General features: G+C 39.0%; 1 protein-coding gene across 1 annotated transcript in view; it reads right to left on the reverse strand.

The window, feature by feature from the left end:
• LOC110950661 (regulating synaptic membrane exocytosis protein 1-like) overlaps positions 1–13,766 on the reverse strand; it is a 92,600-nt gene that overhangs the window by 9,288 nt on the left and 69,546 nt on the right. The window contains 8 exon segments of the mRNA XM_022193380.2: positions 508–722; positions 5,870–6,021; positions 6,125–6,228; positions 8,660–8,766; positions 9,049–9,162; positions 10,705–10,770; positions 12,079–12,156; positions 13,361–13,450. Coding sequence (XP_022049072.2) covers positions 508–722; positions 5,870–6,021; positions 6,125–6,228; positions 8,660–8,766; positions 9,049–9,162; positions 10,705–10,770; positions 12,079–12,156; positions 13,361–13,450 — 926 coding nt within the window.

Raw genomic sequence — 13,766 nt, forward strand, 5'->3', positions numbered from 1 at the left:
CAATTTCCGATTCTGATATCAACCAATACCGATGTCTCTGGGCTATTTAACTAATCTTAGGTAACATCACATATCTCCTGTCGTGGAATTAACAGATTCTGCCTAATTTTATTGTGATGCCTCACTCAATGCATTCTCAAATGCAAACAAGACTTTCCAAATGTAAACACTGTCTGTGCAAAAATAAGAAAACTACTTCAACTTAAGTTATAGAAAAAATGCCTGTTTTTTATTGTCTCAAACAACAGTTCATGCTCTCCCTATGATGTTTTTATAATGTGGCAACTATACTGTAAAATTTTGAAAACTTCAGGCAATATTTTATCGGTTTTCATGACAGGCAAAAAAAAACAAAAAACGATAATACTGGTGGGCCAATATCCCTATTTACCTTAAAAAAACAATTATTTTCAAAACAGCCACATGACAATAAATAAATTGTAATATTTACATACACACACCATACAGAATCTTCGCCAACACTTTGTCGTTGCTATGGCAACTCACCGGGTCCGCTGATCTGGGAGGTGCTGCGGCTGCGACGGTTGCCAACGATGGCCACCACTCTGGCGCTGAGGCTGGAGCGTCTCTTCTTGCTGCCGCCGCCCACCGTTCCCAGCGCAGTGTCTGATTGGCTGCCGTCGGTTCGCTCCTGCGTGTAGATCTCACCGCTCACACTGGAGCTCTTCAGCATGCTGCCACCCATCGAACGCACCTGCCGACTGCAAAGAGAAAACACCAAGTCAGTCTGGTGTGTTAAAGGATGCTGTGAAAGTCACTGATACTTACAGTTTACTGTACCTCACAGGCCTTTTTGTGCAGCTTTATATCAAATATGCTTCTGCTTAGTGCATATTTGTTTTACGCTCTTAGCTTGTAGTCCAGGTGATTTGTGCCAACTCTGTGACGACATGTTCAAATTTTAATAAAACGTGGTGCATTTGAAAAGTTTGGAGCCCTGAACATTTTCATAAATGGAGCAAACTCATTTTTCACTGCAGCATGAAGTCCTGCACCTCTCTGGAAATATAACAACTATGGCTAGGAGAAATTAAAAAATGTATTCTGGCAGTATGACACAGTAATGCCAGAAATAATTTGAAAAAAAAACATAAAGAATATAAATAACATATGCCTGATTATTTAGTTTTTCAAAAGTCCTAAAAACCTGGAATCAACATTTCTCCAGGTGTCCATAGGTGTTACCAAAACTGAAACAAAAATAATGACTACAAAATAAAGATTAGGTCTGATATCATGTTGTCTCTTCTCTGTGTCGTATAAACACAGCCTGCAGTTCAACTGAAAAGTCATGTCGAGGATTTTAATTGATTTTCTTTTTTATAGAATCTGGTTACTGCTGATGATGCACTTCTTGGCAAAATCACAAATGAGTCACAGGAAATAAAGGAACTTTGATGAAATATCACTATTTTAACCTTACATTTGGTTATTTAGCTAATGGAACTGCATGTCGCAGATAACAAGTTCAAGGACCATTGGATAGTTGAGGATCAGATTGTTTTGTTTGTTTTTTACGTTTCCAGCTAATATATGGCACAGTTTTGGTGCTTTTTTGGTTGTTTTTTTTTTTTAAGAGAATGTATTTTTCAAACCTGCTGGCAAATTTGGAGTTCAGATAGCTAACATCTTTGAAAAAAAGTTTAACACAAACACAAAAAAATACAGATACTGTCAAAATCTTGTAATTTTTGTTGATTACTGGTTGACGCTTTGTTTTGGCTTTTTTGTTTTAAAGAATGTGTAGAATAAAGCAATTTTGACAAAATCTCGCAATTTTAAGCTTAGAATAGTTATTTTTTCTAACAGAACCACATGTCCAAGATGTCTATTTCAAAGTCCACTGAAAATGCAAAAAGCTACAACTTTTCTTGTTTGAACAGTTTCTGCCTCCGATGAATGGTGTAATTTTTCCAATTTTAAAAGATAACATGCCTTTTGGAGTTCAGAAGATTAATCAAGCAGCTACAAATGAGTGCACCTTCTGCATTCCCAAAGAAGGAAAAATACAAACTAAAACATTTGCGTCCTAACATAATTTTAGCTATAATTTGGGCCTCGACTTTTTTTAAAAAAGCGCTAAAACAAAAGTAAAATGTTCTCTCAGTCCAACGCTGGTCAGATTATGCATTAAAGTTGATTCTTCTTAAACAAGCCACAACAGGCAGGCAGAAGCAGCCCAACGAGCGACGCTGCCTCCTAGTGGTTCGGAGGAGCCGTCGCATGTCGATGCCCTCTGAGGGCGCCAAAGTGCTGCAGGAGAATTCGGCTACGCTGCCCCCATCAGCTCTCTCCATCCCCTGTGGACCCCTGACTGCGACCGTCCACAGGCCGATGGGGGATCGACTGGGCAGAGGGAGGGTGGTCTGAGGCCTCTCTACCGCCCCCTGAAGGGGAGTCAGGGACGGACGGCTTGAGCAGGGGAAGGACGGGAGGGGAGGATCCAGGTCTGGAGGATGGAGGGTATCCGGACAGTCACAGCACAGGAGGCATGCAAGGAGGGATCTGAGACATGCAGGGGGAGTAGCACAAAACACACACATACATATACATACATGCACACAACATTTACACAGACACAGAAGAACACAATTTTTGCTCATGAAACTGCTCAGAGTTTCTGTATTTTGTGATTTGAAAAAGTTTTCCTCCAACAACAAGTGAGTAAATGCAACTAGAGAATGAAGACTGAAGCAGCATCGAGTGAATTGTTTGAATTTAAGGAGCAGTTGCATGTGGAAAATACACGTATATGAAGGAGAGAAGGGGAAAGGTTGAAGAACAAGGTAATAAATGAAGATGTAATGAGGGTTCTACGCAGATGTGAGAATATCCACTAAATAGAGATATTAATATCCTGCTCTGAGGCCTGAAGTAATACCCTAATCCTAAATTTAAAATAAAAAATACAGCGGTTTCTTCTGAAATTAACCAGATTCTATAAATGCTGACTGACTCTACTGTCTGCGTTTGTTTGAGGATCTGAAATCAGTCAAACTAGCAGAAAGTGAAGCTTCACCACACTGATATGACTCAAGGTGAGCTGCATCAGTTTACTACATCAAAGGGCTACTTTATTTATTTTGCGTTTCATTTCATTCATATTTTGCCTCCAAACACTGAAAAACAAGAAGCTAGCTAGTATTTAGCTAACAAGCTGCATTTAGCAAGCTGCTAGCTGAAGTTTAAACCCAGGAAGAGTAAATCATTGAGACATGCTTGTATTTATACTACTTATCACACTATATTATGTGGACAGGGCTGTCTTAATGGGCTTGACTTGTTTGCTTCATTAAGATAAGTCTTGAGGCAGCTCTGAATGTTGCAGATGAAACCTTATATCTCTTTCCCGTTAATTCAATAGCTGACACAGGGAAAAGACCGTATTTTTGGTAGGAAATATGGATCTACATGCATCTATATGCGACATGCATATAGATATATACACTTACAGGACCTTTCCACAGTCACAATACCATCCTTGTTTTAAAATTTTGCACATTTTTCCATTTCCATGGCCAATAATTAAAAATATGCCCACTGTTGAAACCAATCAGTCATTTGGATCTGCTGAGAGCAATGTCATCTGTGTCCAAAACAATTTCAAATGTGCCCATAGTCGGAAATATGGATACTTTAAAGCTTGGATTTTTTTTTTTCCATTTCAAGGGTCACTAATTAAAAAGGTGACCTCTGTTGAAGCCATTCATTCATTAGGATCTGCTGGAAGCAGTTCTGTCTCTGTCTTCATCACATTTTAGAGCTGTGGCAATGACATTTCTGGAGATATTGAACCCTTAAACACTTTTGTGTAAAAAAATCTAAGGTCTAAAAACAGATTAAATTTAGAGAATTTTGCCAAAAATATTTTTCTAAGCTTATTTTTAGGTCCTAAATAACAAATAAGTGAACTCTGAACGCAAACTGAGATGCAAGAACATATTTTCTGTATTCTCAGAGGTTTGGCTGCTGTTACTGAAGCAAATTGCTATCACCTCTGTCCACATACTTTTGGTTCTGTGATTAGGTTTGGTTTTTAATGAAAAAATAAATAGATCTCTCTATTTTTTTTTTTTAAATCACACAGGCAGCTCACTTCTGACTGTACAGAGTGTGTAAAGACTGGGGGGTTTGCTTCTATAACCCAGTGTTTGGATAGAGCTGTGGGAGGCCGTAAAGACCTTCAGTGCATTGGCACTTAATAAGCTGCACTACTTCAGCAGCTGCTCCACTGAGAACCACTGTGATGGAGTCATTTGTCGCTGTCAGTTCACTGCTGCTGGTCAGTCGCAGTCGGTATGGACGCACATGAAAGATGTGATTGTTTTTTTTTTTTCATCCGCTTTTCAATTATTTTTTTCCAGGTCGGTCGAGCTTGATTCTGTTGGTTTAGTTTCTTCTTCTTGTAAATTTTTTCAGTGCTGCTGTTGTTGATTTCAGATCAAACAATTTACATTTTTGCAGCAAAATACAGGCTCAGTCATTATAATCACTTATTCATTTTACATTCTTTTTTTTCCAAACATGCTATTTAACACAATGAAGTGTGGCATTGTGCGCTATGTATAATGAAGACCAAATCTAAAAATATATATTTACAGATTTTATAATTTTACTGTTAAGTTGCCAAAACTGCAAATCATGTTTAGTTTTCTATTTTTAAAAAAAAATTTAAATCCCCACAGGTTGAAATCTTTTTTTTTTCTTTTTGACGGAAACCTGGCCTAAAAAATTCTTAAATTGAGCATGACAGCTATATTGCAACAAAGAGACAATTATTTACTTTACAAAAATTGAAAAAATATAGAATCGGCATGAACAATATTTTTGTAAGTTTCCACAGGTGTTACCGACACTGGAAAAAATAGTAGCTCGACATAATACATTTATTTTATTACTTTTTTTTTAAAATTTCTTACCAAAATGATTTGTGGAAGGGCCGTTGAAAAGTGGAAGATCCAATTTTGGCGATATTTTTCAAATATAACATGCCTTTCAAACTCACTGGTGATTTTTGGGGTTCAGACAGTTAAAAAGTTAAAAAATGCAGAAGTCAAAAGTCACTTTGTTTTGTTAGTATAGGTGATGCGACAAGCTTCTGTTACATTCTTGAAAATAAGAACCAAAAAGAGAAATCTAGTTGCTTTCTACTGAAGCTCCAAGAATGATCATGAACCGAATGACTGAGAATCTACACAGACATTTAGTATAAGGTGCAATATTTATAATGTAGAAACCCAGGAATAGTCTGATTAGATTAAATTTTATTTTATGTAAATGAAAAAATTGTATTTTATGTTCAAAGTAGTCTGAGCACCATTTGACCTCTGACCTCCCTTTGGACAGTGCAGGAAAGAAGAAAACCTCCCTGCAGATATCACTTAGAAATGCTCTACAACCATTAAAAGTCACTGTTGGCTTGGTTTCCTTGAACAGATTAGGCCACTTTGCGGATTTGTTCAGACTGTGGACCACCATCAGTGACCTGGAGCTGTTTACCTGGACTCCCTGGTGTCTCCTGCTACTGTGTGTCTCCTTCGCTTCAACTCCTCTGAGAATTGCCTTTTTCCTGAAGAACCCCTCCTGTCCTCCTCCTCCTCCTCCTCCTCTCCGTTCACCCCCCACGAGATCCTCCTGTCCTTCTTCTCTTCCTCTAACGACTTGGATCTGCCACCGTTCAGTGTTTGTGTTCATGTGTTTGTGTGTGTTTAGAGGGGCATGCAGAGAAACATGCATCGAGCAGCATGCAGGAAGAAGACACTGCAATTAGCATGCATATAAAACAGGAGTTAAGGTTTAACTGAATTAAAAATGACTATAACTGAAACCACAGAGAGCGAGGGCTGACCTGAGTCGTCCTCCGGGCCGCTCGGATTGGACCGATATGTAGCTGAGGTGAGAGGCACTGCTGGCTCGGGAGAGCGCCGACCCATCGCTCAATTCGCTGTCCGAAGATCTGGCTGACATGTTGTCACTGCTACGCCTCCGCTCTGCGTACATCTACGGACAAAGACATGGAGAAAATGAGTGAGTTTTGCTAAGAACATAGATATGATTTACAAAGCTCAGGAGGATGAGGTGATCGGAGGGGACGGATGCTGACCTCCCGTTTGGTCTTGAGGTCCAGCTTAGGGTCGTGGGAGGCTGAAGGCCGGTAGGAATGTACTTTCATCGGCAGCTGTCGGGCTCGATCCTCAACTGTAAGGACTGAGACAGAAGAACAGCATGAGACAGAAGAACTAAGAGAGAAAAGCAAAAAGCAGAAGACAGAAAAGAGTGGCAGTAGTGTGTTTTAACCCTCTGAACCCCCAAACCCATCATCAGGTTCTAAAGCAGGTTATTTTTAAATAATCACCAAACATAAACCATTTATCAGAGTAAGACGTGACAACAAAACAAGAGTCACATTTTAGACTTTAGTCAGTCTGTGAACTACTCATCTGTGATCTACCGTTTCATTGGGAAAATGAATGAGATCTAAGCACAATACAATTTAAAATCTAACAGTAATAAAATGTTTGCTTTTTTATTTTCTTCATGCAACTGAATTTAAATGAATCCCAGCTGATAGCAACATATTTTTTTGTACAGCTTGTAAACCTTCTGAACCCTGAAGACAACTAGCAGGTTTATTGGAGGTTGTTGTTTATAAATAAATAAACACAGCATTATCAAATCACAAACTGTAAAAGCAGAAAGAATAGTCAGATTTCCAACATTTCATCAATCCTTTAACGACTCATCTGTGATGTACAGTTTTACTGAAAAAAAATAACAAAATCTAAGCTTAAAATCATAATATTTCAAAGATTCAAAATGTATGCTATCTTACAGAAAATTGTCAGAATAACACATTTTATTTAAGCAGGAAAATGTAAAAACGGAAGGAATTGTTGGATTTCAACTTTCTGAAAGTCTTGGAATGTGTTGTTCAGTACGGTCAGGAAAATGAACCAACTGAGATATTTCATCAAAATTATCACCTTCCAGATGTCTCATTCAACAAAATCCTCAAAAATAAGCCACTGGCTTGAACCAGATTCAGTGCATTACAAAAAAATAAGAAAACACACGAAAAAATCAGTGTTTCTAATCACAACTGTACATGAATCCATGACTTCTACGGCTGCAACCAGACACATGATGAAAACTGAGGGACTGTTTGGCTGAACTGCAGGCAGTGTTTACACAGAGCAGACAGGGACCATAACGGTTAAATGTCGAGACAACGTAGAATCACCAATTTTTCCCCCAGTGTTGGTTACAACTGTGGACACTTGTAAAAGTGTTGTATGTGTTTAGGTCGACTGTCTTCAGTTCTAGTAAGGCAAATAGATGAAAGAAATGTAATGACTGTTTTTTTTCAGTTTTTAGGATTTCTGTTTTTCTGTCATACTGCATAGAAAACATTTCAGAGTTTTCTCTCCTTCTTTGTGGTTGTTCTGTTTCCATGGAGGTGCAGGGCTTCATATTGCAGTGAAAAATGAGGCCTCAGTGAAGAAAAACGTAAGAGAAGCTGCTTGGAGTTCAGAGGATTAATAGTCTGTTGTATCCTGAGAAGCAGATTCTGGTTCCAGACACTAGGTGGAGTATAATGTGCACTGGTGCTACATCATGTGCTTCTTTATGGATGACTGAAAGGTCAGAGATGGTCCCAGTCAGCATGAGAACAAGCAGTATCTATATCTGGCTTAGAGACATTATTATAATTCAAAAACCCCTGTCATCAGCACACTAAGGCACCACTTTAGTTGGTTTAGCGGTGAAAACAGCTAAATAAGCAAAAAAAAAAAAAGCTTATCTTAAAATGCATTTTGACCCAGGAACTCTGGGAATCTTTGTTTAAAGATTTCTTTTTATCTGCTGCTTTGTTATTTAAGTGCCCTTCGAAACAGAGCAACAGATACAATGTAAAGGCAAGGGGAAGATAAAAGAGGCAACAAATGGTCTTGGAGGAAGTGAACCCAAAAAATCTGTAAGTCACAGCTTTCAGTCACACATTAAGAACACCTGCTTAAACTGTTTCACTCTCTGAACCCACAAATCCACTGGCAGGTCTTTTAAAGATCGTCAGCATTACACCATGAATCAGAGCCAGAAACTGTTACTACACAAAATCACCTTCTTCTTCACTTTACAACAGAAAGATTGCACAAAATAACAACGTTTTGCACTCTTCGACCCATCGAAGAAACTAATAGTGATTTTTTCCCCAGTATTTGTAAAATGAATAATCAAAACCAATTCATCAATTCTGTTTCCACAAAGATGCAGGATTTTATAGGACTTTATATTGTTGTGAAAAATGAGCCCAAAGTGAGCAAAAAGGTGACAGGAGCCAAAAAACTAAACAAAACAAATAAAAAACAAAAAACATCACTCAGAAACGGCTTTGGATTCAGAGTGTTACAATATAATACAATCTGTTTCGCTTTATTCTAACCAAAAGACACAGAGCTAAAGCAGACAAAACTTGTATTTTTTTGTATGTGAGTATTTAATTAAGTCCTAAAAGTTGCTGTATTTATATTAAGGTTCCTGTTTAGCATTTAAACATGTAACAGTGCCACTTTGATGCTCGGCCTTCTATACGTGAATGTAATTTTTACTGGACTATAATGCAGTAAACAGAACACACCTTGCTCTATGCTGCTGCTCTTTGCAGGAAGCTGTGGCAGCTGCCTACCCCTGCGACCTGATGAGGGCGTCCCGGTGGGAGGAGAGGGGCTGCCGTGAGGGTGTGCTCTGAGAAACAGCAACACAAAGACACAAACATATTACTATAAATGGATCCATCAAGTGAAGCTCAACACTGAATCACAGAAGCAGCACACTGATGGGCAGCAGTGGAGGTAAAAGTTAGGAGAGGAAAGGATCATCAGTACAGGAAAAACAACGGCAGCAGCTCTGAGTATCACTGTATGAATCCCAAAATGACTTGACATCATTTTGGAATACTTCATTAGTACTACTACAGTCAGAGAGAAAATCAGCACATGGGGGAGCAGCAGTGACAACAGCATGCACCTGTCCAGTCGTGGAGAGTTTGGACAGGACCCTGACAGCACTGTGTGGCCAAATGGCCTCAGCGGACCCCCTCGGCCTCGACTGCCCCTCAGGATAGAGGTGGGCTGGATACGACTGCCATCGGCAAATAAAAATAAATGAAAATGTAACACCGTGTGAAGAAGTCAAAGCATAAAACCAACAGAAAAGGCAGCAAAATTAGAGAAGAAAAAAGAAAATAATACAACAAGTCGTGTTTGGTGTTAAGTGTGCAGACAGTGAATGCCACGTGTTGCATTTAAAGCCCAACAATCAGCAGCCAAAGAAACACATTTTAATGCTTTTAAAAAGCCTGGTTTAGAATTTTGTTTTTGGAAGCAAGACATTGTTTGGTAACTTAGTCCAGGTAGAAAAACAATTCTCGGACAAGAAATCATTTGATGTGTTCTATATCCATGGAAATAAACAGTTTATACTTTTCTTTCTTTCTTTTTTTTTTTTTTTACAGAATAAGTGCAACAGTTTGCAAGAATAACAGAAGACTTTAAAGAGTCCATACTTTGCACTTTTGCAGGTTCATAATTTTACTTTTTAGAATATTTTTACATGCTTTAGTGTTTAAAAAATGTGTTCCTGTCTCTTTAAGCTCCCAACCTGAAAAGCCCAGCATGCTCTGATTGGTCAGCGGGCCCGACTAAAGCAAGATAATATTGGTTATGTACTGTAATCCCAGAGGTGTGAGTATAGACAGAGAGACATAGCTCTAGCAGAAGTGACTCAAGAGAGAAAATCAAGGCAAATTCATGCTTTCTGCATATCTGCAAGGTTGGCAGAAGTTAGTCCACAGGTGATTCTCCATCATCCACAGCTTCATAATTCATCATTAACAGAGTTGTAACTGGATAATTTCTACATGATTTCCATCCACAGAGCCCAAACACAGTGGAAAGTTCTACGTTCTCCACATATCCTGTGCTACCTTCACTCACTGTCCTCAATACTGCTCATTATTTGTTTTAGGACATGGCAAAACTACCCACTAGCCAGTCGTTATGCAAATAGGTGAGATGGCGATGTGGATAAGTAACCAAAAGAAAGAAAAAAGAAAAGAAAAACCTCAACTTCAACTGATGCATTTCAGAAAGATAAGGAGTCACATTTTCTGTGGTATAGAAAAACTTCTTTAGCCATGGATTTTTGCAAGTTTGCAGACTTTTTATATGCATAAAAGAGCTATATTATAAAGGAAAATAACCTCAAAAAAGCAGAATATGGACTGTTTAAAAACAAATCTGCTGGCTAATTATTATGATATTATAATTTGGCTGCTGGCTGTAGCTTTTTATTGTGAATGGAGCTTAATTCCATCAACACAGAAATCTGTTCAGTGTCACAAAACCTCAATGAATAGTGGGGAAAAAAGCATTAAACATGATTTATTAAGTGCAAAAATCAAATCAGAAATACCAATCAAATCATAATAGCTAATACGTTGCTGCCATGAGGAGACTGTATGCTAGGTACTAAGTAAAAAGACAAAAATAAATCAGTACTACAGAATGGATAAAAAGGCACTAATGGTTAGATATGATCCGTTCAGAGATGAGAGAAGGAATGACAGGAATCAGAGGAGATGAAATAAAGTGAATAAATGAGTGAATGAATGAACGATCTTACCTCTCCCCCTCCAGGCTTTTCTTACTGCCCCTGTGACAGTCTGGACTTGATGAATTGCTACACTGCCTGTTTTGGCAAACAGCAGCCACAGAAAGAGAAGGGAACAAAAACAAACACGATGTGGAAAATGGACTCACAGAATGGCAACAATGAATATCTTAGTTTGATCGTTTGGAAGTAACGTAAAAGGCTCACACTGAGACTTTGGTTTTCATCTTTAGTAAATGCAACATATCTGATCACTGCATGTGACGTTTTTAATGCTACAGCAAAGAATGGTGAAATTCAGAACTCAGCAGAGAAGCAGGAGCAGCAGAATAAACGAGGGATTGCACAGCTTTCCAGCACAAATATTTACAGGAAAAGGGAAGGAAATGGTGCGAATCACGAGATCTGTGATCCAGATCAACTACAGGTCGAGACTTCAAAGGACGATACAGTGCCATATAAAAAGTGTTCACCCCACTTGGAAGTCTTCCCCTTTTATTGCTTTTCAACATTGAATCATGGTCAAATTAATTTTGTGTAGTCATATCCAGAAGTACAAATTCACCTTCCAGATACTGCCTTCTTTATACTACAATCACTGAGACACATTTCCAGCAATCATATGACTTCCATTTCACTAATGGCGCTTTTCCATTAGCACCTACTCGACTCGACTCTACTCCATTCGATTCGGTTTAGGTCGTTTTCCATTACAACTGAGTATCACCTCATTGTGGGTACAGTTGTCATAGCACGGTGGCCTCGTAAGTCCCTCATCGTCATTTGTGTGCGACACAAACGCAACACAACAATGGAGGACTTCGAGGTGATGGTATACCTGCACCTGTGCCACATCGTCGCTGTTGCCAGTTTTCTAAAAAAAAAAATGGCGGATTTGGCTTTCGTGAAGGAGTCGCTCTCGTGTGTCGTCACCCTCTGTCCAATCAGTGGCCTGCACTCTGTAGACGGCACATTATCGGCTCGAATCAGCTCGCTTGGAACTCCGGACGAGTAGGTACTAAAATAGTAGCTGGTACCAGGTACTACGTCCTAATGGAAAACCTCAGAAACCGAGTCGAGCCGAGCCGAGCAGGTGCTAATGGAAAAGTGACTTAATTGGACAAACTCAAAGTAGGTGAGTCCCTTAAAAGGGGATGAATACTTTACATCACATATTTTACATTTAATATGCTAATAATTGAGATTACTTTGTAGAAATCTGCTTTCACTCTGATGAGAAATAAAAATATCTAAATAATATTGACCATGATTCAATCTTAAATGTAATAAAAGAAGAAAATTTCCAAGAGGGATGAATGCTTTTTGTAAGCACTGTATCAACAAGCAAGCAGAGGGGATGGCAGTAGGGGGGCAGGCCTGGTATACCTGTCTTCTTCAGGGGCCACATGTTCTACTATGATCTCGGGGCTTGGGGGAGTCTTGCGGGGCAAAGAGTTGGAGGACCTGGAGGGGAGGAGGTGCAGGAGGAGGAGCATCCCAGGAGAGGATGTTAGTGAGTGAAGGGACAGTGAAGGCTGTGAATTTTCTTTAAACTTCATGACATACTTCAAGTTCAAAGATTCACAGAGATGTGACCTACTAGCCATGAGTGACACATTAAAATTTTACATAGATAATACCATTTAGCATTTAGTTTGCATTTGGGGAAATACGCTTCCTTCCTGAGAGTTAAAACCTTCAACTCTAATGTCTGGGGAATGTCGTTACTATTTTTTCTTCTTTTAACCATCTGGAAACCAAAACCATCAAATCAAAACCATCATCAAAATTACACTATATATCAGGGCCACAGATCAGGAAATCAGAAAGAATCTTTGAATTTTCAACTTTCCGACAGTCCTTGAACTACTTGGAAAACTTCAACACTAAAATCATGACATGTCAGCAGAGCCTTTTACTCTACGTCTCATTAAATATGTCCTAAATTAGGCTGTTTGGACAAACTACATTCTGTGAAAAAAAAGAATTCTGAGCTTCTTGGTGCAACTATTTTATGCCTTATGTTTCCATTTTGACATGAAAGACTCTACTATTTGTACATTTTTGGGGGTATTCACTCCTTAGATTCACTTTAGATTGACTGGTCAGTCATTTTAAAAGTGACTAATCAGTTATTTTTAACTACTTTCTACAAATCTGTTTTCAATTTGACACAAAATAGTCTTTTCTGGTAAATTCTCGTCAAAAAGCTCAATTAACTTGGCCATTATTCTGAATATTTTATAGGCACATTATTATTTAGCATATAGACACGAAAAGGGAATCAGTCTTTGTATTTGAGTCTTACGAAGAAGAGTATTTCCAATAAACTGAAAGCTGCACTCACTTCCTGGGATCTAGAATCTCATGTGTCATGATTACTGGTGAAACTTACAGTGTTGAACACTGTAGGTTAATATTCTGCTTTTAAAAATAAAAATAATGAGATAGGTGGTGTTCACTTCTGTACAGCAGTTAGATGTTTTTGTGAAAGTGTGTAATGATGAACGGGACACATGACATGAACTGGAGTGAAGACATGCAGCATCCTAAAATGTTGAATGATCCAGTCATGCAGTCCAATAGAAAACAATCTGAAAGCCTCAGAGCAGTTTTTCTGGATTCACCTTTTAAAATAAAATCAGTTAAATTCACTTTCTCTTGATACCTGTCTCTGTCAGGGGAGTGAAAGTTGGAGTCTGGTCTCAGACATGTAGTGCTGGCACTCCTCACTCTGTCCAACGACGGCTGCAGGTCGCTGCACCGCCACAACATGGCAGCAGAGAGAGGAAAAAACAAAGGCAGAGACAGAGATGGAGACAAGATGTACGAGGACAGAGGATGCGAGGAGAGGCGTCGAAGAACAAAAAGAAGGAGGGATGAGTGGGAGGCAGACAAAAGAAGAGCAAAGACAAGGAAATGAAGAAAAAAAAAGGAGGAGACAAAGAGAGAAAGAAGGAGGCCATCAGATAGTGCAGTAACATGTAATGGCTCTGACGCTCCATCTCCATTTATCATAGCCAGTCACTCCTCACGGCCAAACACTGAGACCACTCGGATGGGAGGTTGCCATG

This window comes from Acanthochromis polyacanthus, chromosome 3 (genome assembly GCF_021347895.1).
Source record: "Acanthochromis polyacanthus isolate Apoly-LR-REF ecotype Palm Island chromosome 3, KAUST_Apoly_ChrSc, whole genome shotgun sequence".
NCBI lineage: Eukaryota > Metazoa > Chordata > Actinopteri > Pomacentridae > Acanthochromis > Acanthochromis polyacanthus.